Source organism: Lacerta agilis, chromosome 12, assembly GCF_009819535.1.
Source record: "Lacerta agilis isolate rLacAgi1 chromosome 12, rLacAgi1.pri, whole genome shotgun sequence".
NCBI lineage: Eukaryota > Metazoa > Chordata > Lepidosauria > Squamata > Lacertidae > Lacerta > Lacerta agilis.
In genome coordinates this window covers 30,141,158-30,168,786 of record NC_046323.1, presented here as the reverse complement: position 1 = coordinate 30,168,786, position 27,629 = coordinate 30,141,158, and the positions used below count along the sequence as shown (strand labels likewise).

The 27,629-nt window shown below is 41.6% G+C and overlaps 1 protein-coding gene across 3 annotated transcripts; it reads right to left on the bottom strand.

The window, feature by feature from the left end:
- Nucleotides 1–1,411: 1,411 nt before the first annotated feature.
- Nucleotides 1,412–27,382, bottom strand: SGCE (sarcoglycan epsilon). 3 transcript variants are annotated; one of them, XM_033165613.1, is made up of 11 exons: nt 27,242–27,382; nt 17,788–17,910; nt 16,255–16,412; nt 12,705–12,777; nt 11,170–11,368; nt 9,096–9,258; nt 6,507–6,718; nt 5,596–5,622; nt 3,460–3,648; nt 3,165–3,208; nt 1,412–1,684 (listed from the first exon to the last, which is right to left on the bottom strand). In XM_033165613.1, exons 1-11 carry the CDS (start codon nt 27,315–27,317, stop codon nt 1,668–1,670), a joined length of 1,281 nt encoding a protein of 426 aa, XP_033021504.1. In that variant the 5' UTR covers nt 27,318–27,382; the 3' UTR covers nt 1,412–1,667. The 3 variants fall into 3 exon arrangements, with proteins under 3 accessions (XP_033021504.1, XP_033021503.1, XP_033021505.1); XM_033165614.1 differs by lacking the exons at nt 5,596–5,622; nt 27,242–27,382 and adding an exon at nt 1,980–2,014 and having other exon boundaries at nt 1,634–1,684; XM_033165612.1 differs by lacking the exons at nt 5,596–5,622; nt 27,242–27,382.
- Between the last annotated feature and the right edge of the window lie 247 nt (nt 27,383–27,629).

The window sequence follows — 27,629 nt, the reverse complement described above, 5'->3', positions numbered from 1 at the left end:
TTTTGCAGAGAGACTTTTGCTAAAAGAAATATAGGTGCACACCTGGAAGTGTGGCAATGGTTGTCTCTGCTATGCTTGTGCTGTATGCTGCATTTGATTTTAGGGCTTGAAAGAATGAAGACAGTATTGTTTTCGATGCATACACACAATTCTAGGTAATGATGAAACAGTATGGCTTTTCATTTAATCCCGTCACAGAAAGTCAAATTGAAATATAATTGGGGGGGGGATTCCACTAAATAAATGTTAGATCTCAAATGGATTTCATTTAATGCTCAAGTTGAACTGTCTTCCTTGCACTGTTAACAAACTACAGTGTGCAAGCTCCATACACAGTTGCCAGTTTATTCCCAATCATGTAAAACTGTTCTTTGCCACTGATTGTTGTATTTGATTTTTTGTTTTTCATTTCAGTTTATCTAAGCCCTATAGTGAAGGTTGGCAAGCCCATGGGCTGCATGTACAATTGACACTTGTAACATTTAAGGAGTGAGATGACTTTGCTTAGGGGTGGGAACTTTGTTGTGTTTTATAAACCAAGTATTGTAGATATTTTATTTATCTGTTGTACAGATTTGGTTAAAGATTATTTTTTAGGTTTGAAATATTGCACTTGTTTGCTATTACTGTATGTGGATAAAATATATTTTCTTTTAAAGTTATGTGAAAAATATGAAGTAATTTAAACATTAAATAAGTGTGCTGTGGGTGCCTATTTTTGTACTGGAAGGAGCATCAATTAAGCAGAAGTGTGTATGTGTGGTATTTTTTTTCCTAAGGAGTCTAATACTTGATTTGAATTCTGTATTCTAATTTGTGAGAATACTGAAATAATACAAACGTTGGGGTTATGCAGAAAATTGCAGATGAACTGTTAGGAGACGATCTTTAAGGATTGCAGTAACCAAAGGTTTCTGCCAGTAATTCACTTTTTGCCTGCCAACTTCTGAATGGCAGTGTAGCTACAGATTCCAAAATTGCTTACGCAGCAGATATATTCTGATAGCACTTGAGTGCTCATTTTTTCCAGTTATTACCATAGGTTGAAATAAGTAAACCAACCATATAAGCATATAAAGGACTATTTTAGCATTATGTCAAGGTCACATTGTCTATTAATTCAAAGACTATTTAGCATGCTTCTGGCATGATTTAAAATAAATGTAACTACCTAACCCAGCAGTTTTCAACACAATAGCGTGTATTGCACCAAGATTATTCTTTTTCCTAAGAATTATTCAAAAATTACTCATGAGACGCAAAGATCCAGAATAAGAAAAAATGTGAGGAAATCTCCCACCCCCCAAAAAAACTTTTCCCTGTGGCCTTCATATCTCTTACCGGTAAATCCGAACATTCCTCTTCTTTGCATGGTATATACTGCTTTAAAATCCATGTAAGAAGGAGCCAGTAGTTTAATATTTGTTTATTTTAAATATAACAAATATAAAAGTTACCATTTTATAAATTTGTTGAAAGTGTCCAAAGTACAAAAAAATACAGTAAATTTAGTAATATGATTACCACCTGACACTGGAATATTTAACACTGGACATGCATACGCAATCAGAAAAATTCAAGCATCACTGAAGCAGATAAGGAAATAAAAGATGATATTGGCTGTTTTATTTAATTACAAATTAATCGCTTCTGTAAGTTTTCTTTCCTCAGGTATACCATTTACCTGTGAATGACAATTCACAAAAAGGTGTCAGAAAGATCAATAGTCAACATGGTTTTAATTTTACAGTTAGAGAATTTCAAGTCAGCTTTGTTCACCTTTAAATAAGAATCCTTACACAAGAACTTCATAGATCACTTTCATCTGCTATGCAAGTCTTAGGGTGCCTAATCTTTTGGGAGAGTTACCATCCAAATCAAATCTAGAATCAACATGTACAGTTCACAGTAAAATGTGCTCCATTGTATCATTTGGTTTTTCAACAGCGAGAAAGCCGAATACTATATGTAATACTTGCCTCTAATCTTTGGAACGTTGTCATACGAAAATCTCCTTTAGTCCCCGAAAGCAGTAATAAAAAACAAAACTTTTGAAAACAAGCCTCCTCAAAGTGGATTCCTGTACAGGTCACCCAAACACCTTGAGGAGTGTGCTCATATTTTTCCCATTGCAGCAAAAACTAGAAGTGCCCTTGTGGTATCTGAAAGACTAACAAATACTATGCAGCATAAGGCGCAGAGACCAAGAGGCCATCAGATGCATGAATGGTTAGCTCAAGTTGTTAGCTACAGATTGCCTTTGATGCGTTGACTCAAGTCCACAAAAACCTATGCTATAATAAATTCATTAGTCTTTAAGTTTCCGCAAAACTCACTGCCGACTTTGTTCTATTTGAATGATTCTCTGATTAACCTTGATTTTTCTGTTTTGTTTTATGGTTATGCAAACCACCAAGAATTCTATAGATTTCGGCATAACGCAGCTTGATACACTAATAACTGAAACCCTGTTCAGTCATTCAGAGAACCCATGAGGGCGAAAAGGGGTTGGGAGTATGTATGCTATCCCACACTTTTAATTGGTTTTATTTTATATGTGACAGAAGAAACACTCATCTTCATCCCATGCAGCTCACTTGAGTTGAGGGACTTGGGAGCAACTAAGGAATAATTGGGCTGCACAAGGAATAATTAGACCCATTCATAGCACTAAACCCCACCAGAGTGGAGCATATTTCCCAAGGGGAAAAAATGAGAAAAGGGGGGTTTCAGGCAGGACAGGATTCTTTTAACGAACTCTGGCTTGGGGAGGGCCAGGAGAACCCCAAACAGCATGTTTGGGGGGAGGCAAGGCAAGGCAAGGGGGGGTTCTGTCTGGCAAGCTGATACCCATTGATAGGTTTGCCATTCATTTCCATGGAAGTGATATTGATTGGAGATTTCAGTTCACTCTTTTCTGTTTCAACCATTGCATCTCACAGATGCCGTCTAAATTTTGTTAATTCTTACTCTTTCAGCCTGTGCAATACAAAGCTTTCTCGCACCCTGCTCCACATTTCCCACCCCTCTGCTATTAACTTTGGGAAACCTGGCCCCCGCAAAATGCGGATGGGAACAAGAACGCTGCAATGAGTCTGTGAGCACTTGTTGATAACTTAACTAGGTCATATTCTGCCTTTTCAAGAAATAATTTAAAAAGTCACCTTCCGTTTGCTGCTGCGGAATCTGAGTCTGATGTGGCAGGTTCCTAGAAATAATAATAATAATAATAATAATAATAATAATAATAATAATACCTCTTTAAAACAATTATATGCTATTTTGAACTCTAAACAGTAAAAGCCTCCAAGGCTTCTGCTTAGGGAAAGGGTTGTTACTGGAATGTGTAACCAGAGCTTTGCTATTTAAACGCAAGAGTCAAATCATCCTATAGAATGAGATGGCAACAGCACCACAAAACTCAAACTCACAGTGTTAGGCACCAAGAGTGCTACTTACTGCTGTGTTTGCATCAGTGGCATGCTAGTGTTGTCATAGCTGTCGGGGTGAACTGGTGGCACAATCTCCCCAGTGACTGGGTGAAACACAGGCAGCGTTGAGAGAGGCCATGCTATCTCTCTGTTTTTGGACATCTCACGAAGCTCTTTGGTGGATTTCTGAATGGCACTGTGGTGGACCAGCTGGATGCTAGATCAAAAGGAAACAACATTTCCCCCCATATTTAATAGAATTGCTAGTGTTGTGGAAATAAAGAGTACAAACATATACAGACATTTAAAGCCACTTGGTAGATTACCACAACATCGGTGTAAAAGACAAGGTTTATAAATAGCATATACTGGATTTCTTAAAAATTTGAAATTATTTTTAGAGGGGTTAGGTCACAGATCACTGGCAGGTTATATCCAGTCTACCCAAGTTTTCCCTGTACTTTCAGCTGGAATATGTGGGCACAAGCTAGATGCATAACTGCAATTAATGTGCCTAATTTCTTCTTCTGAGTAACAGCTGGGGGAGGATCCAAAGACGTGGTTAACCCATTTCCCCACCACCATGGTCCCAATAACACCCCTCTCTCACAAACACACACATCTGCTTTAAGAATGTAAGAGCCTCCTGCATCAAGCCGGTGGTCCTTTTAGATGCCTGCAAGAAACCCTCAAGAAGAGCAGCCTCCATTCCTGTGGTTTCTAGCAACTGCTTTGACCTCCAGGAGGGAAGCCTCCAATGCCAGCTTCTCTCCTGGGAAGAACAGCAACTTCAAGGAGGGGGCACCAATTTTCATTGGGACCATGGAGAAAGCAGCTGATTGTTATTTAGAAGCAAATAAGGTACAAGGTGTGTTTGATTCAATCAGGCATTCAAAATTATGTCATCTTTGGCCTTGGCTGCATTGGGATAAGCCTTGGCCGCCTCTAGGTTGCCCACTGGCCTTGCATTGACCTATGCCCTCAACCAGAGGGTTCTCAACCCACTAATGTTAGGCCCTTTTGACTAGGGCAGGATTTAATGAGTAGAGTAACGAGGGTTTGGCCTAGGGTCTGTGATCTTCACAAGGTGTCACTGGCTTTGATTATGATGCTGGTGCTGAAGGTTGGGGGGGATTTATGAAGCGATCCACTGAGAGTCCAGCCCACAGGCCTCACTAGGCCCAGCATGGGTCCCACAAATCACGCTCCTGACAGCTGATCAGCACCAGGCCCAGTGGGGTGGGTGGCATAGCTGTCAACTTTTCCCTTTTTTAAAGGGAAATTCCCTTATTCTGAATAGGATTCCTCACAAGAAAAGGGAAAAGTTGACAGCTATGGCTGGGTGGAGGGCACGAGGGTGATTTGACCTCAAGCTCAGATTTTTGCCCTGTGTGTTTTTTGTACCTTATTTTGGTTTCGGATGTTGTCATTTTAATTTGTATTAGAGCTACGGATTTCAAAAGTAGGAAGTGGCCTGGGACTCTCTGGACCTCTGAGAGGGCCTGTTCAGCACCGAGAGGGCACCTCCTTGGGATCAGGGTTGTACGAGTGGAGCTCGCTTTCTCTGTTTGTAAGAAGCGGTTTGGCTTCAAGCCACTTCCTGCATACAGATTTCAAATCAGCTGCTGGTTGGTTACAGCAAGTGCATCTTCAAAGGTTGCTCCAACCTCTGATCAGCTGTTAGGTGATTGACAAGTGGGTGGTCCCACCCACCTGTCAACAATGGACCATTCCTGTTCTGAAGTATGATGAGCTTTTCAGCATTCTGTTCCATGTAACCAAGTGCAGATGTTAATGCTTTTCATTTGGTATGTTTGCTTGGCTTCTTGTGGTTAGCTAACAATTATTAATAGAAGCCTCACTTTAAAAAGCAGTTTTATGGAGTATAATTTTTTGGTTACCTTATCAAAGTAGACAGTAATATCACAAACCTCAAAACTGAATATTAATATTCTGATTCTGGCCTCTTTTATTATGAGCTTTTAAACCCTTTTTATTTTGACCTACTCAGTTTCTCAGGATTCTACATTTTTCAAAGCAGCCACCACAAAGATGAAGAACAAGTTAAGGAGAATGAGGATGGTATACATGTATGAAGCATGAGAAGCTACTGGGAAATGAAAATTAAGTGATGGGAGAAAATAACAGGAAAGAAGACACTTACTCTGGTGTTTGCATGTTTCTCTTTTCCCTAAAAATAAAACAAAAGTTATGAATTAAATAATAGCATTGATATTTGGAACATTAAATCTAACTGCCGATGGAAGTAAGTCATGATATGGAAATGCTGATCCTGCTGCAATGGATCATGATCTCAAGAAGATGCAGGTATGTGCAGATGAGAGCTATACATGCAACTGGAGTTGCCTTTGGATATTAGTTTCTGCAGCTCTAATAGCCGAAGAGGCAAGCTGCATTTTGGAGGGTTGCCTCTTCAGCAGTGGGAGGAGCAAATGGCAAACGTTCAAAGAAAGAGTTGGCTGCACATCAAGTTCCTGTTTCTGCACATTCGTTTGGATCATGGCCATTTGGTGCAACTTGGAAGCATTTGCCACAGGGTTTATGAGAAGGCATGGATGAAGAAAGCACATAAAGAGATGGGCTAGATGAAAGACATGTACACAGAGAAGTGAATATGCACGTTAAAAGGACAGGTGCTGGACTAAAATGTTCCCAGAACATGTGCATGTAAAATGGAAGAAATTGTGTTGCTTGCTGCTTTTATTTTTCAAAAAATGCTTTTGGCTTTTATAATCCTAAATTCAGTTCACAATCTTAATAAGGTTTATTTTAATTGTTAGACACTATGTTTACCTTTAATTAGCTTCAAATTACTGTCAGGTTAAATAGTTTTGTGAACGGGTTGCTCAGTTTTTGAATTTTTAAAAATGAATTAAAATTTCTAATTCCAAAGTTAACAAGTATCTGTAATTTGATTTTATTGCATGTTTTAGAAAAGGCTCAAAACGGACTGTGTTTTTATGAACTGAATCAAGTTCATCTACTATTTTTTTCCCATGTACCTTATAAACTCACACAATTATAAAATACTTATTAGTGTTTCAAAGTACTCACACGCCTTCCCTTCGGCAGCACATAATATAAGCAAGTATTAGAAAAAGCACCAGGGCTATTGCGGAGGGCACTGCCAATGTAATGAGGAAGTCTGAATAATAGTCTCGGCTTTTCAGGCTTTCAGAAGGCGGCTTATACTCGCCACCATCTGGTAAGATCCCTTCTCCACGGACCACTTCTTGATAGGTGGAAACGTGCTGTGTTTTGTCAACCTGATACCAAACAGACAAAATATATTTTAGACAGTAATACCTTGGGAGAAAAAAGGGGAGTCATAAACCATCAAACAGTACCACTGAGCATTCATTACAGCAGAGTTTAAGCAACAGCCCTCCAGAATCATAATTTCTCTTTTTAAGGAAAATTTGTACCACACATTGTATAGAAATCTGGTCGTAAAAATCAAGACACTTTTTCCACTTTCTGTTCAAAGTACATCATACACTAGCTGACCCAGCCACACGTTGCTGTGGCTGCTTTGGTGTAATGGGAAAGGAAGATGCAGTATAAAAGAGAAATTGATGCCTTACCATAGGTCTTTCCGTTGAAGTTGAGGTTGTTTTGGTTTTCTTTTCTTGTTCGTTATTGTTTATGTGTATATAACTCAGTATTGTTGTATTTTCTAATTCCTTTTTTTGAATTGTTTGTATGTCTTGGTTTGATGTTGTTGATGTGCATCGGAGGGCAGTATATTTGTTTGTACAGTATCAGGTTAGGCCGTCCGAACCCGGATATGGTGGACGGAACGTTTGAAGCCGGCCTGACCGTGCCGTTGCTTTGCTGTGTACCTGCCGCTTCTATCAGCAGGCTATCTCGGTGTTAGCGGGCGGCTTAGCTTTCCTACCAATCCGTCCGCCCTCCCAAAAGGCGGACGGGACATTTCCAGGCAGCGTGGCTATGGCACAGCTTCTCTCTATAGCTGCTGCAGGCGGCATCTAAAAGCCACCAAGGCCAAACTCCATCTTTGCATGCGGGCTGCCTTTTGCGGACGCCGTGCCTGTTGATTGGATGGTGGCAGTGACGTCGGGGGGGGAGGAGGAGGGATTGGCAACGGGTGTTGTGTGCTGTGTTATTTAACATCCACTGGAGGGCGCTGTTTTTTGCACAAATTCACGGATTTACCTGAGAAAGGTGTGATATTTTTACAATTAAGGTACCTAAGATCCTTCCCATAAGGCCAAGGCATGTTGTTTCCAAATCTGACGCCAATCGGTCAAGCGGTTACGGAGAAAGGCGAAAACAAACAAACATGCAGCTTGAAGGATTTTGTATATATAGATTAGCTAGAGAACCCTGCCTGAGAACTGAGACCTTCGACAGAGACCCTTTTTGCTGGACCTTCAAGAATTTATAAGAGGACAAGTCATTAGAGGGTCTTCTCTGTGGTGGCTCCCTCTCCACTTCTGGAATTTCCTCCCACAGGAGATTTGCATGGTTGTGTTTAAGACACCAGTTAAAAATAACAATAATCAGGCCATTGAGCCCTTCTTGGCATTTCAGCAGCAACGAGTCGTGTGTTGTTGTTTTTTTACTGTACTCCGTTCTGATCTCCTTAGGTAGAAAAGCCAGGATATACTGTATATAGTTTTAAGTAAACAATCAAGCAGTCATTGATCGACAGAAGATGAGATGACACAAAACCACTGCTAGAGGTTTACTTAGCACTGAATGGTTGCTTTACTGCTGGGATGGGGAACTCCTAAGAATATATGGAGGGTCGCAACTCTGCTAGTCCTTGACCATTAGCCCTGTAACTAGGGCTGATGGGAGTTGGAGTCCCAACAATATATGAAATATTTGCATATTTACTGGGGAATAAATCCAATTGAAATCAATGGGACTGTGAATACTTAGGATTCTGTGTTTTGAGGAAAGTATCTCCTTGAGCAAGGCTTACAGAGTAAGTGCCATAGTTGGAAGAGTTACTAACTAGTTATACCTTAACTCTAATTCTTCAGCAATGACAAGTAGCATAGTTCTTTCATAGTCTATAGCATCTTTCTATCATAGAATCATAGAGCTGGAAGGAACCCTGAGGATCATCTAGTCCAACCCCCTGCAACGCAATAATATGCAGCTGTCCCATATGAGGATTGAACCTACGACCTTGGCATTATCAGCACCAACCATGCTCTAACCAACTGAGCTACGTTCCTAAGTCAGACAGTTGGTCAATTTAGCTCACTGTTGTCTGTACTGACAGATGATAGTTCATATTCCCCAATGGGTACTCTTAAACAGGGATGGCTAAGTTGTGACCCTCTTAAAGTTGTTGGACTACAACTTTCATCATCCTGATCCACTGGCCACCCTGGCTGGGGCTGATGGGAGTCAGACTCCCGCAACATCTTGAGAGTACCAGGTTCCCCATCTCTGGTTTAACAAACTAGGTTTTCTTCAGGTGCTGGACAGCATTTAGTGACGGGGCAAATGGGCTTCTCTAGGGAGGGCATTCCAGAGCATCAGCTCATGTCCATCCCATGAACCTCAGAAGGTTAAAAAGAAATCTACAGAATCTGCCCTCCAGAAGATTATTTTAAAGACTAATTGGCTATGTGTGTTCTGCAATACTGCCAGCCAGCAACTCACCAAGGAGATTTTACACCAGTCTATCTGAAATTGGGTACGGAACTTTTTATCACAAGTTATTACAGGCTCCATTTCTTGACTGCATCTCAGCTGATTTTGTGGGTTTTCAACTTCCCGTAAGCAGGAGGAGAATGTAGCATCTGCACCAACCATAACATAGACACTGCAAAGAAATGTTGACAGTCTTAGGATGGTCACAGATAAATTTTCAATCAATGGGTTGTATCCAAATGTCTGTGAATGGAAAGAGCTCCTCACTGTTTCCACTTAGCTCTCTATTGCACAGTTCATTTGCAGATTATGCACAGTTCAAAAGCAGACAACATGAAAGCTGGCAGCAAACTACAGCATGTGCTTTATGAGTCTCTGAATGCGTCACCAAAGAAATGGATCCAGAACCAAAATTCAGTTTATCCAGGATAATCTGGGGTTCTACATCACTGCCCTCTCAAATCACCTTGTCTACAAATGAAATATGGGAAATAAATCTGTATATATTTAGATTCAGTGAACCCAAATAGGACTTCAAGATCAGATGTCTCAAGGGCTCCTTCAATATGGAGACATTACACAGTGCAAAGGGGAGCCTTTTGCAAAAGCAATAAGCAATGGGCAAAACCCTTGTTAAGCTTAACCAGGCAAGATCAACAAGCGACCCCTTGCTTAGCAAAACGTTCCAAGTATCCTGTTTATATCTTCATGATTGAATAAAACTTGACCACCAGAGGGCACCAAGTCCCCCCCCCCCTTCTGAGAAACCACAGAACCAGCTGGGTCTCAGTCAGATTGCATGCCAGCAACTTTGCCTGCACAGCGTGCCAAGCAAACCACACACTGGACAACTGCAGTGATCCTCAACACAGGGAAGGGGACAAGGCTGAAAAGGTTAAGCCAGAGTGTGGTATAGCTGCACCCTTCACAAACCATGCACTTGGGAGCAATGGCATGCTGAGATATTGGACCCAGTCCAACAGGTTAACATTTGACCAAAATAAGTGTGTACTGTACTGTATTTAGGTACCAAAAAAACCCCCAAAATCCCAAAGCTCCAAGAAAAGGCTAGAACTGGGTGGGGTCAAGCAGAACCTGGCTTTGCAGCAGCATGAGTAAAAAGGATCTCATTTTATCACAAGCTGAACAGGAGCCAGCAGTGTTATGCAGCTGCTTACAAATCTAACACAATCTTCAGCTACCTTACCAGAAGCATCGTGTCTAAATTATGAGACATAATAACCCCACTTCATTCTGTGCTAAACAGGCCACATCAGGAGTATTGGGTCTGGATGAAGGTGGTGCTGTGGTCTAAACCACTGGGCCTCTTGGGCTTGCCGACAGGAAGGTCGGCAGTTCGAATCTCCGCAACGGTGTGAGCTCCCATTGCTCTGTCCCAGCTCCTGCCAACCTAGCAGTTCAAAAGCATGCCAGTGCAAGTAGATAAATAGGTACTGCTGTGATGGGAAGGTAAGCGGCGTTTCCATGCTCTCTGGCTTCTGTCATGGTGTTACGTTGCACCAGATGTGGCCACATGACATGGAAAGCTATCTGCAGAAAAACGCCGGCTCCCTCGGCCTGAAGTGAGATGAGCGCCACACCTCATAGTCGCCTTTGACTCTCCAGGGGTCCTTTACCTTTTACCTTTACTGGGTCTGAAAACCCAGAATCAATGGGTGTAAATGGCAAGGAAGCAGGTTTTATTTTGGCTGAATTCAGAAAGGACTTTGTTCAGTTTTTCTGGCATTTTCTTACCTGATAAAAGCCTATTGTGGAAAACCAGCAGAAGCTAGCAGAAGTGTAGCGCTCATTTCTATATTATTTGCTTTTTTAAAAAAAATAATAATTGTGCGCAAGCCCATTAACCCAGATGTGATGCCCCCACAGCCGCCATTTTGTATTGTGCCACAAACCCACTCAGCAGCCATTTTGTGACATGCATGCATGCTCAAAATTCCAAATACATTCACTAGCCCAGAAAGTTTGGCAGCACCTGCTTTAAGATTCTTTACTGCTTTTGTTGCAAGTTGCACATTCTAAAATATCTGGAATGCTAGAAGAAATATAATGAAAACTTGCTTACCCTTCTTTCATGTCATTAATAGGAAGTGGGACTCTGCCTCCCCTATCAAGAGCTGAGGTGATGTTTATGGCATTCAGTTTCTCCGGCTGCCAAACATTTTTCACCGCTCCAAGGAAGTCTCCAAGAACCTCACTTGCCAACATTTCCTCTACATTCATATTTTTAATGAAGAACTCTGCTTGATACTGTAAAGGAAAATCTAATTGCAAAGAGAACATTCATTATGCCTTAGATTTGTCTTTTTACAAAATTACAAAGAAGGCAGAATAATAAATCAGAAATATAGCACTGTCATTTTCTAAATATAACCGAGTGTGAAGCAATCCAAGTTCCTTTATAAATCTAAGGCTTGCAAAGCAACTTCCACAAATGCTCAAGAGACATCCAGTCTCTTAACCACAGTCACAAGACTGGTGGTTGCATGATCTCTGTACTGAACCACTGGCTTGAACTTGGTTGCTTGAAGGATGGGGGAGAAGCTCAGCAATCCTTTGAAATTCACACTTCTCCGAATTTTGCAATGCAGTTATCCAGACAAGGGATGTGTACACAACTGCACTTAAAATAGCATACAAAATTGTGCAATATTAGGGGAAATTGCTTTTCAAAAATGGGTATATGGGGGGGGGGTTGCCCTAATACACTGATGAATTTTCCTAAGGACTTTTAAAAATAAATAGATCACAAACTGATGTGGGGAAAGTGGAGAACTGAACTTAAGAATGAAAAAAATGAGAAATGGAAATTAGAGGATTTGCCCACCCCGAGGCTGATCATGTCAGCACCTAAGACTCATGTAGTTTCTTGTTTCCCTGCCTTATGCACTCCAATTCTCTCCCTCGCTTCCTGGTTTGCACAAACCACAGTTTGCCTACAAACTGAGATCAGAAATTCGCATCATTCACACTCTGGTTTCTTGTTCTGACTTGAGGCAAACCATGGTGGTGATCGCTCTAAGAAAAGTAAGGAATTGAACTAGGAATGAGCACTTAAGTCTTGGCATAAATGGCTCACGTGTGAACTGAGCTACTATGCCATTCCGATATCTAAAATTGCCTAGCAGCTGGGCATAGCTCCTAAGACACCACTTGGCTCTCCCTGTAATCCACAGTAACAGACCAGATGCACTTTTCAAGTACACACTCCTTTTAAAAATATAAATGCAAACTTTTCAAAGTATTTATAATAGAATGAAGGAGAGTTCTCTAACATAGGTGTCTTGGAAATAACAAAATAAAATACAACTAAATAAAGCTTAGCATACCTCTTTCCTATCCTTTTGCCATTTATTTATTCTAAGAGTCTCCTAATAGTGTGATATGACTTCCGGTTTTACCGCAGATCGCCTTCGGACGCGCATTCTGCTTCTCTCGGAACGCGCACTCACCAAAAGGAGGAAAGGGGGGCTGCTGGGCTTTGCGAACCCCCCAAAAGGTTCAGGAGGGTATCCTGAGCCTGGAGAGATTGGCTGCAGCACCGGGAAGGTGATATTATATAGTGTGATATTATGTATAAGTACAATCTAAAATGCTTACCTTCTGCTGCCATTATATTAATAATCAAATTATGTCTGGCCGTCTCAAAGGTGCGTCTGTTATAAGCAGTGATCTAATAAGGAAGAAACATAAACCAGAAACTGGTTACTATATTTCCAAAAACTATTATCAGTTTGACAATTATATACAGTATATGGTTATTCAACAATGCTGTGAAAAGCCAGAGTTAAGATGGGGAGAAACCTGGGCAGTGGTTGGGCCCCTCAAGCTTTTTGGGGAAGGACAAAAGGGGAGAAGAGAAAACACATTATAACTCAAAAAGAAAGAGAGAGAGAGAGCATACGTTATGTGAGAGCCAGCCAAATAACAGCAAATGGACAAAAACCAGGGAGAAGGCTCATAGGCCCACCTGTAAAATCAATCAGATGAGCAGCTATGAGAGACAGGGCCTTCCAAGTGAAAGCCCCTTGGTTATGTTATCCTCCCCCAAGTGATTTGCATAAGGCCTCATTAGCACAAACTTTAAAATGGGCTCCAAAAACCCCCACTTAGTGTTGATAACTTGAATGAGTTTCTATTGTTGATAACTTGAATGTTTTTGATTGCTTTTAGTTACATTTATAACACTGTATTGCTAGCCTGTGGATTGTTTTAGGATGCTACGTTACAATATTCCTTTTACTGAAACATGGACACTGTGTTCCTGGGATCCCCAGTGTGGTGCCCATGGGTACCACAGGACCCTCAGACGCTTCCCAATTTTGTTTTGCTTTTTAAAAATTAGTCAATAGATTTTTACTGTTTCTAGCCAATGGCCACCACAATACAACATATAAGCACAAATCATGCAACTACAAAATGAAAGACATTACATGCACCAGACAGAGACAAATCTACAATGTCCAGAATTTAAAACACTTCTTCTGGAATGTTTATTATTAGTTTTGTTTTTTGGTGGTTTGGTTCAGGGTGTTGCCTGCTTTTTCTGTCTATATGTTGTTGTTGTTGTTGTTGTTGTTGTTGTCTATATGTTATTTGTTTTTGGAGGGTGCATATATTTTGCATGGACTTTGGGGGGGAGTGTTCTTAGCATTACTGCATTTTCTTCTAAGAAATGACTATTTTGTGATACCCACATCTGTTTCTTATACTTCCAAATGTGCCCCCAGAGCCAAAAAAGGTTGGGGACCTCTGCTGAATTATACAGTTGTTTTCGTAATTAAGGCACCTAGGAAAGGCTTTGCCCTAAAAAGTGGCCTAAAAATATACAAAACAAACAAACATACCCAACCTTATTCTGAACCAGTCAACCAAGTTTTTCAGTAAACTGGAACAGAATTAGAAGACTTCCAAGATTCCATTTCACCACCAAAGATTTTAAGGAGCACATCCATGTCAATAATGAGTAGATGAGTTGCACCCCAGATGCACCCAGCTGACCACTGCTGTAAATAGATGGACCAAACTTACAGGGTTCCTTATGTGTCACAAAGGTGCAGAGAATACATGAAACACTTAAAGGTAAAGGGACCCCTGACCGTTAGGTGCAGTCGTGGACGACTCTGGGGTTGCGGCGCTCATCTCGCTTTACTGGCCAAGGGAGCCGGTGTACAGCTTCTGGGTCATGTGGCCAGCATGACTAAGCCGCTTCTGGTGAACCAGAACAGTGCATGGAAACGCCGTCTACCTTCCTGCCGGAGCGGTATGTATTTATCTACTTGCACTTTGACGTGCTATTGAACTGCTAGGTTGGCAGGCGCAGGACCGAGCAACAGGAGCTCACCCCGTCGCGGGGATTCGATCCGCAAGCCCTAGGCTCTGTGGTTTAGACCACAGCGCCATCCGCGTCCCACTATTTAACAGCCTTAAGTGCCCAATATTGTTGGACTACAACTCCCATCATCCTTGACCACTGACCATGCTGACTGGGGATGCACGGGTAGGTGGGCGTTGTAGTCTAACAACATCTGTGGAATCAAGGTAGGAGACAACTGATCTAGAAGGTGGATGATTGTCCCTAGGAATGGGTGACATTTGTTGTTTCATTTCCCTGGAGCTTTCTAAGTTTTTCACTTGGTCTCAGAATTCCATAGAAACGTCACTAAAGATGTAATCCTATCCCCACTTCCCTGGGCGTAAGCCCCACCTAACTCTATAGGACTTAACTTCTAGGATGGGAAATATCTAGGCTCATGCTGTAAATTTCCAGCTACCCTTGTTTTTACAAACTGCTAGCATAAATCAGATGTACAGTACACCTACACGTAGATCCTCTCCATTGCTTTCAACTTGATATGCATACAGGTATGGATGCTGTTCTTTCTCTTCAATGGGTTACACATACAATTACGTATCTGAATGCAGCTGTTGTCCCTTGTTCTCAATATGAGAACGTATTTTACACACACAGCCACATTTCTATAGCTCTACCTTGGGCAAAAGTTTGCAATTCCAGGTGCCAAGCACACACTCCTGCCAATAAAAGGTGAACTCTGCAGCCTAATTCGGGCATTCTTAGCTCCTTTGGTCAAAAACAGAGGGTGCAAGGACACGCGAAGGAGCTCCACCCTGGCATCATGTGCTCTTCTCCAAAGTCCTTGTGTACAGAGCAAATATTCTAAAGGTAGATGGCTTTCACATGCATAGTTGTCCCAGGGGAGCCTTTTTGTGTGCAATTATATGCAGTGCTTTTTCCGGGAGGACGCAGGGGTACGCATACCCCTAAACAATTTGTAAATCTAAGTTTGGCCTCATTGAGGGGCAGCTTTTCAATATGAGTAAGGAAATGAGAGTACCCCTAAACCCTTTTTAAGAAAAAAAGCACTGATTACTGTATTGGCCCAAATATAAGCCGCACCTGAATATAAGCTGCACCTTTAAAATTCAAGGGGGGGGGAGGAAAAGGACAATACCCGGATATGAGCCACTCCCTTAAAATTCCGCAGGCACTCACACCCGTTCCGTTTTACCGTATGTCTTCAGCAGCGATATCGTAAAAGCCAATTTTTGTAAGGTTGCAAATTTAAGCCGCACTTTTAACTTTTCACGGTCAGAATTTGGGAGGGAAAAAAGTGAGGCTTATATTCAGGCCAATACGGTATATGCATGAAGGTCTCCTTCCAACAACTGCTTGTGCTGCATATGCAGACATCAGAGGAGGAATGCAATGTCAGAGTGTGGCTACTCAGCAGGTCCCACTCCTTGACCCTGTGATGTTGAACACGCAAAAAAGGGATGGGATTAAGGACTGGTACAAGGTCACGGCCAGGTCATAAAATCCCGGGATCTCTTTCAGGCTGCCCGAAGGCCGAGTGCTGTGATGCTCTGAAATCATTGGTTTATCGTGGCATTAGATTTCATAAGCAGCTTAATTCACCAAATATATGGAGCTGGCAAAAGGAAGACATGAAAACAATGAGATTGGATGCTTGAATTTTTTTTTATAAAAAATTATTTGGAGATCAGGGGGTGTGTTTTTTAATTATCAGCAAGGGATGTTATCAAACAGCACATAGTTACCCATGGCAACATGTTATGTGTCTAGATGTTTGATACAGGGTCCAGATAAAATATTTTGCAGCAAACCTACCTCAATGACAGATGGTCTTCCCACACTGTCTATTGTTGGTGACCCATACAACACTCCATCGCTGTAGGGTGTTCTCTGGATGTATCGTAGCCAACCAGGTCTGTCAGGGTAACCCATTAGGTTTGTGTTAAAAGTTATAGGATCATTGTTCATCTCGCCTGGATAAACAGGACATCCAATTTAAAATGCAGTGTCACCAAATGAACAGCACAGTATTTTCATGCAATGCAAATGACAAAGCAGGAAACTGCAAGCTGTCAATAATTCCTGTTCTTGGTAGTCCACTATGATCATGAAAGAATCATAATTCTGCATTTACACTCTGAAAGTCAAATTGATAGGTTTTGCATTTTAGTTTAAAAACTCCTGTAAGGATACACTAACCCACAACCAGCAATGATGGAAATCCTGGCTCCTGAGACTGCAAACATTTGCATAAATTTCAGTGAGATGTGCAGTGCAGTCTTCTGCCTATTTACTCAGAAGTAAATATCTGCATATCAACTCTACTATTTGCACAGGGCTCTAGAGTTAGCCTATTATCTTCCATCCACTTCTCTTAGGTAAGTGCAGATTACAGATTAGCTAAAGGGAGTTGTACAGTAAAGAGTTTGTTCTGCTGCTGGCTTGAGAGCTATATGACATACCAAGCAAAAGAAAAACAAGTATAATTAATCACATACTTTCTTCGTTTACAGAACTGCAAAAATATATTTAAAGTATTTTGTTAAACTGGACTAAAATTCTCCTAATTTTATTTCATGGAAGCCAGATGACTGTCTACAGCTGCAGATTGTGCCCTACATTGTTGTTCTTTTATTTAAAAAATGCAGATAAACAGCACTGAACTCAAGAAATGGGTTTCTTTAATTGCTATATTAAAGAAACTATAATTTCAAACCAAAATAGAGGCAATGTGAAACACAACAGTTGCAATCACCTCTGTTTATTTAATAAACAAAAAACAAAAACAAAAAACAGAAAGCGTGGAGGATTTCTGCTGGGACTGCAGCACAAATGGGGTAAAGATCTAACCCAGGCACCCCCACACTTGGCCCTCCAGATGTTTTGGGACTACAATTCCCATCATCCCTGACCACTGGTCCTGTTAGCTAGGGGTGATAGGAGTTGTACTCCCAAAACACCTGGAGGGCCAAGTTTGGGTGTGTGTGCGCCTGATTTAACCCTTTCCTCCCTTGTAATGCGGCCGATGAAAATCAATACATGCATGCCCCCAAATGCTCCTACAAGGTCTGGGAGGGAAGTCTCCACTGGTGCCAATGGAAGCTGCTTTCTTGGGACTAATGATAGCAGCTCCAGCAGCACGGGGGCGGTGTTTGTGTGCCAGGACCACAGTGAAAACGAGAGGCTGTTGCAAGGTGGCATTTGGTCCCAGGCGTGGTACTCCCCACCCCTGATGTACAGGATTGCCTTGCACATCCCCCTCCCCCTCCCCCCCTCTCTCTCCAAATTTGAAGTAATTAGGGTTATTTAATGACTCTACATATTTATAAAACTGTAAGCATTTCTTACCAGGCTTTGGATAAGGAGGAAACTCCCCTTTAAAATACTCCCTCTCCAAGACGTGGACAAACAGAACTCCAGCGGAAGGGTACACCGTATGATCGGAGTGCACCTTCGAGAGAATTGTGTACACTGGGAAAGGAGGAGCAGAGAGAGAGAGAGAAGAGAGAGGGAATGATAAAGTAGGACACATTCAAAATACCACCACGTTCAAAGCAAGTCATTTCTGGGAAAAGGAAAGCAGAAAAGGATATCCCTATTAATGACAAGTTAAGAAGTGGACAAGGACGACAGAAGACACGCAAAGCAGTGCTTCTTCTTTCTTATGTATGCTAACAACTCCTATGCAAGTGTAGGCAGCAATCAAAATTCAACCATTTAGCATGTCGCTGACAAAGAAGCAATTATTCTGCTTTGTCCTTTTGAGTATTGTAAGGAATTATAATTTGTATCAGTTAACTATGCATTGTGGAGGGTGGTGGGTTTTGTTTTTATTTTTGCATATTTTGATAAAAAAGAAGTTGAACAACAGGTATCGCCTTATAGTCTACTTGAAAGCAAATCCTATCAATTCCAATAGGAATTACTTCCATGCTTAGGAAAGCAGCGTTAAGAAGTTAAAATTAAATAACAAACAAAAGCATGACGGAAGCCTTTTCAGTATTATAATAATCTATTTGCTCTATGTCAATCCCTATTGTTGCTATCTTCTCCATCCATAGAGGAATATTTTCTCAATGACCTACTTCACACATCACATTAAACAATATTTAACAACCAATTGTTTAATGTAATTGCACCATGAGATGGTGCATACCGCCCAAAATTTCTTGCTCCATATCTTCCCTGCTCCTGTTGCATGGCTACAAAACAAGCTAAAGGTCCAGCTCCGAAGGTCTTCTGGTGGTTCCCTCACTGCAAGAAGTGAGGTCACAGGGAACCAGGAAGAGGGCTTTCTTGGTAGTGGCACCCGCCCTGTGGAACACCCTCCCATCAGAAGTCATGGTTTCTTTCTCTCCAAATGAGCCATGAACAGGTAACTAAGGTTTGTTCTTGGCTTATGGTTTGTTTGGGGAAAACAAATGCTAAGGGTAGGTTTGCACATCGCAACAAAGTCAGACTTTGGCTTATTTTCTGGCAGCACAGCAGCTGTAGGTACGGAGCAGGAATTTTTCAGCAAGGTGCACCAGTATGCTGTGTGTTTACATTGAATCATAGTTTAACTTTGGTTTAAATGTGACATGAAGACTTTGCTTGTGTAGGCACAGTTCTTGCCGCTGGCAGATTGGCCAGCAGCAGTCATCTGTTGGCACTGGCAGATGGAGTCCACATCCCACCCTCACAATTAAAAGCAGTGACGGGCAGGTGGGCAAACACAGCGAATTATATGCACCAAGCTGCCTTGAATGCCTACTTCTGAATCAGGACCAGTATGAATAACACCCATAGCACACCTTTACATGGGTGTAGCCAGGATTTGGGGGGGGGGCAGGCCTTTTGTTGGGGAGTGCAGAACCTCAGTTTGCTATGTAATTTTATATATTTTTATTGATGGAGGGCAGCTGCCCCCCCTTGTCTACACCCATGCACCTTAATAGTCCAAATGGGATGGTCTATTTAGTTAAAAGGTCCAATACTGCTATTTGCATTACATCCTTAACTGTATATACGTCTAAAATATTATTAACTAGAATCCTTTTAATAATATTTTAGGCATTTATTGGAAGAGCAGAAGAGGGAGCAAGATATGGGATCTCTTTTCATATGGGAATCAATCAGGCAGCAGAAAACACACTTACAGCTGTGTCTATGTAGTTTTACATAAATGAATCTATAAATGCAAAACGAGGTGCTTGGTTGTTGTTGTTTTTTTTAAAGGAACATCCTTCTCTCTAAGCTGGTTAGTGACGACTTTTGTTTAACTTTTGGCGCCAACTAAAAATATACCCCTTCGCTCAGGCCTTCTGCAGCAGTTTGATGTTAACTGTTAAATGATGGGACTGCCTGGAATAGTTTTAAGACACCTTCAAATTTTACATATGCTGGTTTTAATTGAGATGTTTCAACTGAGTTTGCGGTTTTATTCTTCTGAGACTCTATAGTTTTTATCATTTCATACTGTAACACACCTTGGGAATCTTAATCTTAATGTATTTACATTTACCTCACGGAAAAAAGGGCCCAGGGTGTAAAAACACACACAATCACAGATGAATAAAAAACTAATTCAGATACAAATGTAAATACATTACATTTGAGTGGGTACTTTATTCAAGTCACAGTAATGACTTGGAATGCCTACGATCTGTGCCTATATCAGTACTCAACACACTTGACTCTTCAACGTTTTGTTTGTCTTTGTATAAAGAAGGCTGATAGATCTCATATTTTAGAGCTACTGATTTTCTCATAATAATGGAGGAGGGCAAGGGCTTCCAAATGTTCATCACTGAAAGCTGCTGTCAAGTGGCACAAGTAGCATTCACAACTACTATTACAATTAGGTTATCACTTTCAACAAGTCTTTCCTATTTGGAAAATACATATTTCCTATTCTTTGTGTCCTTTGGAGACACACAACTGAACTTCTCCAGTTATCCTTTCACTGAATAAATGCATACACTGGGCTCAAGAGAGAATGTGTGATGTCTAAATTCAGTAATGTTCATTATTCATTGAATATGAAACTCAGATTTTTTTCCAGGGGGAATGTGGGTTCCTATTTAATATTCCATACCCATTGTAACACAGAATCCCTTGCAGTGCATCAACAAAAGTGCCACCAATAGTTAGGGAGATTTCTAATCATCTAGGTCATGTTGATCACTCAGGAAACCTTAGGCTACCCCGTCATCCTCTTCAAAATGAAAATTCAGTTTTAAATGCAAAAGCGAAAAAGACAGTAGGGCCTTTCTGTGATCATGTAAAGCGATTAAATTGCAGAATGTTTTAAATGATCATATGATGCAATTTGGGCATGCTGGAGACAGTTCAACCCTTTGGCATGCTGATAAATTGAATGTGAACGTTTTACCAGCATTTGTGCACACCTATCAAGAAGCATCACTGAATTATCCCATATCACTTGATAGAATAGATTAGCCCAATACTTCCTTCGTAAAACTGTAGCAAGAAGACCTTAGCTAGCACTGGGAAATGAAGGCCTCACTACAACTGTGGCATTTCTCACTTCTAGCAAGTAAATTCTTTGAATCAACTGTTTCTCCTCCTGCTGGAGCAGAGCTCTGGAACGGCACAAATGGAATGAAGTTCGCAATGCCTTGTAGCTTCCAGCTGGAGTAACCCTTCACTTCTGCAACCAGAGCAGCATAAACCTCTCCATAACAGGATGGCCACAAGGTCTGAAACAGAACAGCAAACAGACATGGGCAATCTGCAGGCTTATCAGACCATCTTGCAGTGTAGACCCTCCTCTGATCAAACATCCACAGGTGCATATGCAAGGAAGTAATAAAAATAAAGTCCAAATGTATCCCAAAGAGGGGCTCGTGCCCTACAGTTAACACATTATAATTCTAGAACCCAATCAAGCTGAATTTTGGAAGATTTAGAGTAGAGCAGACAAAAGGAAGTACTTCTCCACACTGCACAGTGTGGTACTTTGGTTCACAAACTTAATCCATTCCAGGAGTCCATTCCGACTCTAGAAACCGTTCAAAACCAAGGCACAGCTTCCAACTGGCTGCAGGAGCTTCCTGCACTCAAGCGGAAGCCGCATCGGATGTTTGGCTTCCGAAAAACATTTTCAAACTGGAACACTTACCAGTACTTCCGGGTTTGTGGCGTTCGGGAGCCAATTTGTTTGGGAGCCAAGCTGTTCGAGAACCAAGGTACCACTGTGCTATGCAAATCACTACCACAGTATGTAGCAAGGGCCACCAACTTAGAAGGGGGAGGGTTTGGTGGACCCATGGTGGCCAAGGCTATCAATTGCTACTTATCACGTTGGGTATGTACTACCACCAGGATCAGAAGCAACATGCCTTTGAATGCCAGTCACTGGTTAACAACAGCTGGAAAAAACTATTGTCCTCCTCATGCCCTGCTTGTAGGCTATCCATGGTCATCTGGATGACAACTTTGAGAACAGAATGCTGGACTAGATGGACCTTCCTATGGTGACAAACCAACGTTTTTCCCTGCTTCTCCACTTGGGTATCCATCCATCCATCTATCTATCTATCTATCTATCTATGCAAATATGCACTCTTCCTAATTCTTTGAGGACACTCACTGTCCTTCACAGTACCTGTTCACAAATACAATATTGCCACCTTTGTCTATGGACTTTTGCTGGTGTGATACTCCCCAAGCTGTTATTGGTCAGATGTTGCATCTCCTACTGTGCCATATATTTCAATGCTGCTCCACTTCAACAGCCAGCAGTCTAATATGCTACTAAATGGGCACAGGTGCAAGAGGAAACCCATGACTAATTCAGTCGCATGCTATATTCAGACTTCCACTAAAAAGCCGAGAGATAAGAGGCCTGCCACCTGTTAAAACAGTTTTGACTGGGAAAACCTCCAGAACCGATTCTCATCCCACTCCTAACAAAATTTTAAAAGGAATACAATTCCAAATTGTCGTGCATCATTTGATATAACTACCATGTATAACCCTTCAAAGATGTCAAAAGTCACTAACTCTCATGGTGCTTTTCTTGTAACATTTGTGTAGCAAATGCTTACTTGTTCTTTGCCTTGGCCACAAGTCATGCAACTAACATGTGCTTAACTTGTGAGATTTTGACTTTATGCGGTTGAAATCCGGCTGGTTGAGCTTGGTGTTAAGCTCTTTTTGCGCAGGATTTTTCAAGCCTGGAAAGAGCTTTTAAGCACTCTGCCTTGTTTACTGGGTTCTGGCAGGCAGTGGCTTATCATGTACTGCTGGTGCCTGGGACAGGTGTACTTGCACCCTGGGGTGTTGTGCACACGCCGGGGAGAGGGGCCTGGAGGATGAGCAGAGCCTGCACCCAGCTTTTGCCACCGATGCCCCTGGAGTGACTGCACGGCACCCCTGTCCACCCATGGCCCTTTTTGGGTGCAACAACTAATTGATGCACCATCGCATAACCACCCTAAAACAAAGCAAATGAATGCTAAACCATCAATGGATGTCTTATAATGTCGCTGAAAACTTTGTGCAATAAATCAGGATGAATACTCAAACAAGTCTGAATTCCTGCTACTAGTTATGTAATTTTTGGGTTTTTTTAAAAAAAAATTGATTGTTTTCGTACATATATACTTGATATTGTTTTATCTTGGTTTGCTCCTTCCTTGAATATGGAAAAGAAAGCTTGAGTTTTCACATTATTGTATTTAATGTTTTAAATAAAGAAAATTAAAAATACTCTTAGGCACCTAAAAAAGCAAAAAACAAACAAAAACCTGATGTGACAATTTTGCATTAAATGGAAGTATTTAGCTACCTCTTTTCTCCAAGCCATCCTGACATTTTAAAAACCGTGCACAATAAATTATGCCAATTGCTACAAACAAGAAATAAAAATGACACATTTATTATGATAGATTATTATTGCACTCAGCAGATTGCAGATGTGTTTTAAGTAGACACCAACAAGAAATTCACAATATTTTATCCAGAACCATTATTTTGGGCAAAGGAATCCACAAAGTATAAATGAAAATTTAGTTGAAAACGAAAGATTAGAAGGCAGGATTCTTAAAGCTTGGAAGATTAGAACATTATATAATTGCCATTTATTTCCACATCATGTTATTAGTGAAATACACACCACTGATACATCAAATCTAGTATACCAAGGGGAGGTTGATTAATCCCAAATATTTTTCAACCTAAACTCACCATTCTTCTCAGCAGCCTTTATGCTGCTGCTAACATAACTGATGATGTGTTTGGTCTTCCATTTAACTGTTCCATTTATGCCACCAGCAGAGTGCAAGAAAAAAGCTTTCCAAAATAAAACAGATGCAAGGCAAACTGGATTAATATCATGTCAATAGTTTCTCAGAACTCAAAAGCCACCAGTTAGAATATACTGAATACCCAATGTAAAGAAGAAGAAATTAAATGGACTACAAATACACATTTAATGGCATTCCAAAATTAAGCTATTCAGCCAGACCAGGCACACAAAAATGTATGTTTCAAAGTGTTTCTTCCCACCCACTTCTGCCATTTTTCCCCTTGGTGAAAGATGTTGGAGATGTGATAGGGATACTTTTTAAATGATAGTTTTTAAATGTGAGCAGTCAGCCAGACTGCATTGGGATCAGTAAGCAGAAACAAGAACAAGAAGATGCTATGGAAAAGAAAAATATTGGACCTAATTGCCTATTATATATTAAGCTTGTATTGAATGCAGCTATCACGGCCCAAGAGACCCATTTGTTGAACTAGGAATGAACCCTGTGCTCCATCCTTCTCTCAAGTGTCATCAATTGAATCTGTCTTGGCTTCTTAAACCAGTTTTGCAGTTCAGACTTCATGAGACACTGGCTACAGAAACTGGGAAGGACTGGATTAAGAGAAGGAGAGAGGGGGAAGCATGTGGAGGCACACAGGGCATCCACACTCTGTTGGACCAGAAATGCTACATTCTCCACTGGAGACAGGGCTGTAAAAGCAATAGTACTGACATATGAAATACTATGTGACAGTAGCACTGTTCCAGAAAATTTTCAAATGGAAAATTTCCCTGTGCGAACTGGGTTTTCATTTTAAAAATACAGTTTGCATGGGGGAATTTCCTGTTACCATGAAGAATAATCTCATTTAGCATGTTTGTTTTACTTGTGTTTAGTGAAGAAAGTGAAAGGCTTGAAACTGCCAAGATACTGTATTTTTAACTAGCATCCAGTCATTGTTACTAAAATCTCAAGTGGAATACAAAACCTTCCACAGAACTTTCCATAGAACAATAAAGCACTGGATTTGTTTCCCACTGTAAGGACTCAGAAGAACTTTTCTTGAAAGGGTACGAATCAGTAAAATATTAGCATGAGTTTTGATTTTGAAGTTATGCTTCAATTGCCCTATTTAAATTATTTCCATTACCTAGTAGCAAAACTGCAGAGCGGCTGCACTTAGGGACTCCCAATCAGAGCTCCTCCTGCCAAAAGCAGTCCTTCCTCTACTGTAACTCTCCAGCTCTTGATGCCATAGCTAGAGAATAGTCACAGACACCAAGATCCAAGTGTCACACAACTTTCATCCAAGCAACCACCATCAATCTTCTCAGAGACAGAATCAATCTTGGTTGACATTGGTTATTGCACAGCAGGCAGCTGTACTGACATACGGGATTAGGGTTCTAGTGACCTAAAACTGTGCAATGCCTTATTTACTGTTGAATGAAAATGGTTGTCTGAAGTTTGCTTTGAAATACTCTGCACATACTAATCAGGAAGGAATGGACTGAGGGAAGTTATTTTTTATGGACAATTCTGCATTTGTACCCACCCTAATTAGGAATGTACTTCTCCAAAAATACAATCTGGGCGAAAGCAGCAGATCAAACACAACAATTTTAATGCGTATATTCAGTGCTTCCCCCCCCCTAAAAATAAAATAAAATAAAATGTTTTTTGTACTCTCATTTTCCTACTCGTATTGAAATACTGCCCCTCAATGAGGCCAAACTTAGATTCACAAAATGTTTAGGGGTATGTGTCCCCCTGCATACCCCCAGAAAAAAAGCACTGCATATATTGATAAATGACACACATAACATAAAATCTTGACCTGAAGAATGGCTGTTGATAAGTTTTCTGTAGCAAAAAACACAAAGAGTCATGTGGAACTTTAAAGACTAACAAAAACCTTATAGCATAAGCTTCTTGTAGACAACAGGACACTTCACCAGATGCAGGTAAGTTACAGGAAAGTACTTTTCTGCGTTTCTGCTGTGTACCCATTACTGACTTAAAACACAATTTTCCTTTCCCCCGTTGTGTTTCAAATCACATTTGCACATGGTTGTACACATCAGTACACTTGGATGACAGACACATGTCTTATATGTAAAAGGACCCAGGTTCTATCCCTGGTATTTCCAGGCATGGCTGGCAAAGACTTCTATCTGAAATCCTGGATAGCTGTAATGTAGACAATACTGTCTGAGACATGGTGGACCTATGCTCTGACTTCAAATAAGGCAGCCTTCTATGTTTTTCTAATCTGAAGAAATAGAAAATCAGTTGCAAAGTACAGGTTTCCCCGCATTTTTTTCCTGTCCTTGGAGTATTTGACCCCGTGTGCCCTTAACATTCTCCTCATAATTTTGAAGGCAAGCCCTTTCTTAGCAACAAATATTCACAATGCAACATGGAGCACAAGTACCTGCCAACATCACTAGTTTTAGGGGTTCAAGCAAAAAGGCAAATATTTAAATATTTCCATACTACTGTTAAAACACCAGCTACCCAGTGAGATACTTTGCTTTACAGTATACTGCATATTTCTTATTGTGCATTAATATACCTTATCATGACTTCATTTGCTCTGAAGATTATTTCCTATGCCCTAGTTTGCACAAGGCAAGCATTTAAGTATGTTCTCCTCTCCTGGTAAATAGGATTCCCATTCTTCAATTTGCCCAAGCTTCCCCAGCTGGTGTAATCCTAAGGGTGAAATAAATGGCTATGATTCCAGGCCCTGGGTCAACACATACACAAACAAGCACACAGTTAGTGGGTGGTCTGCAGTAGAGGAATGTGTCTTACATTAACCATCATCTACAGTCCTTCAGTATGATCTAAACCTAAGCCGGCACACAACGTACTAATGTTCTACTGCTTATGTTCTACTAAATGTTATCTCCTCATTCTAAATACTTGCCTCTGAAATGGAACAGATGGGGGGGGGGTTGTGGGGGTTATTTCTGTCCATATATTTCTAAATAGATCCTTCTAAACTGGATGCTCAGGTCAAAATATTTTACATGCACCCATCAGGATCACAGTGTCACTTAATTTACATCCCCGCATCCCATCCCACCCAAATTTTCTACCCATTTCATTTATCCTTAGAAATTCCGCTTGTGCATGTATGAAATCCAAAAATTTATTCGGGGGGAGTTGGGTTGGCCCGGTTGGGATGTGTTTTTTTGGGACACACACACACACACACACACACACACACACGCTGCAGCCAGCCATGGAAGCAATAATGAACCTGCCCTTGTTTTTCAGACCCTATGCTCCAGCCCGGCCCTCCTCGGCCCTTTTTCTCTCTGCAGAAGGTTCAGAAATTCCCCCAATTGCCTCGGGGGCCGGGAGTGGGGAGAGAACCCACACGGGACTGAGGCCGCCGGGAGAGGAGCCGGGGAGCCGCCGCTTAGCCCCGGGGCGGAGTCGCGGGCTCCGGTGCAGGCCGTAGCTGGGGAATGCGCAGCCCAGGCGGGAAGGGCGCCGCCGCTCGCCGCACGGGGAAGGGGGCTCTCGCAGAGACCAACCTGTCAGCAGGAGGGTGGTGAGGGCGGCTCCGCTGCGCCTGCTGTGGGACCACAACCCCGCTCCGTAGCGCGGCATGGCTCGCTCCGTCGGCGCCTGCTGCTGCTGCTGCTGCTGCTGCTGCTGTTGCTGCTGCCGCCGCCGCCGCCGCCTAACAGGACCATCGCTGCCACCAGCATCCCTCCCTCCCTCCTCCTCCTCCCCTTCTTCCATAGAGACGGTCTCTATGGCAGCGCGGAGGGCGGGGCTTAAGGCCGGCTCGTGGCGGGCCTGACTTCGCCTCGCCTCAAGTGAGGCCTTCTGGTTGTTTTTCCCTCCTCTGTAGTTGGGCATAGCCGCCCGCAGAGTAGGAGCCTCCGGTGCTCAAGTAGTCGTTAAGGGGATATGCGT

Excerpts from the sequence above, each read along its gene's own strand:
- SGCE (XM_033165613.1), bottom strand. The coding sequence starts at position 27,317 with ATGCCGCGCTACGGAGCGGGGTTGTGGTCCCACAGCAGGCGCAGCGGA. Across the intron at positions 17,911-27,241 it reads CACCACCCTCCTGCTGACAG|TGTACACAATTCTCTCGAAG; the intron begins GTTGGTCTCTGC and ends CTCCTTTCCCAG. Across the intron at positions 3,649-5,595 it reads AGAAACATGCAAACACCAGA|CATCCAGCTGGTCCACCACA; the intron begins GTAAGTGTCTTC and ends CTTTTGATCTAG.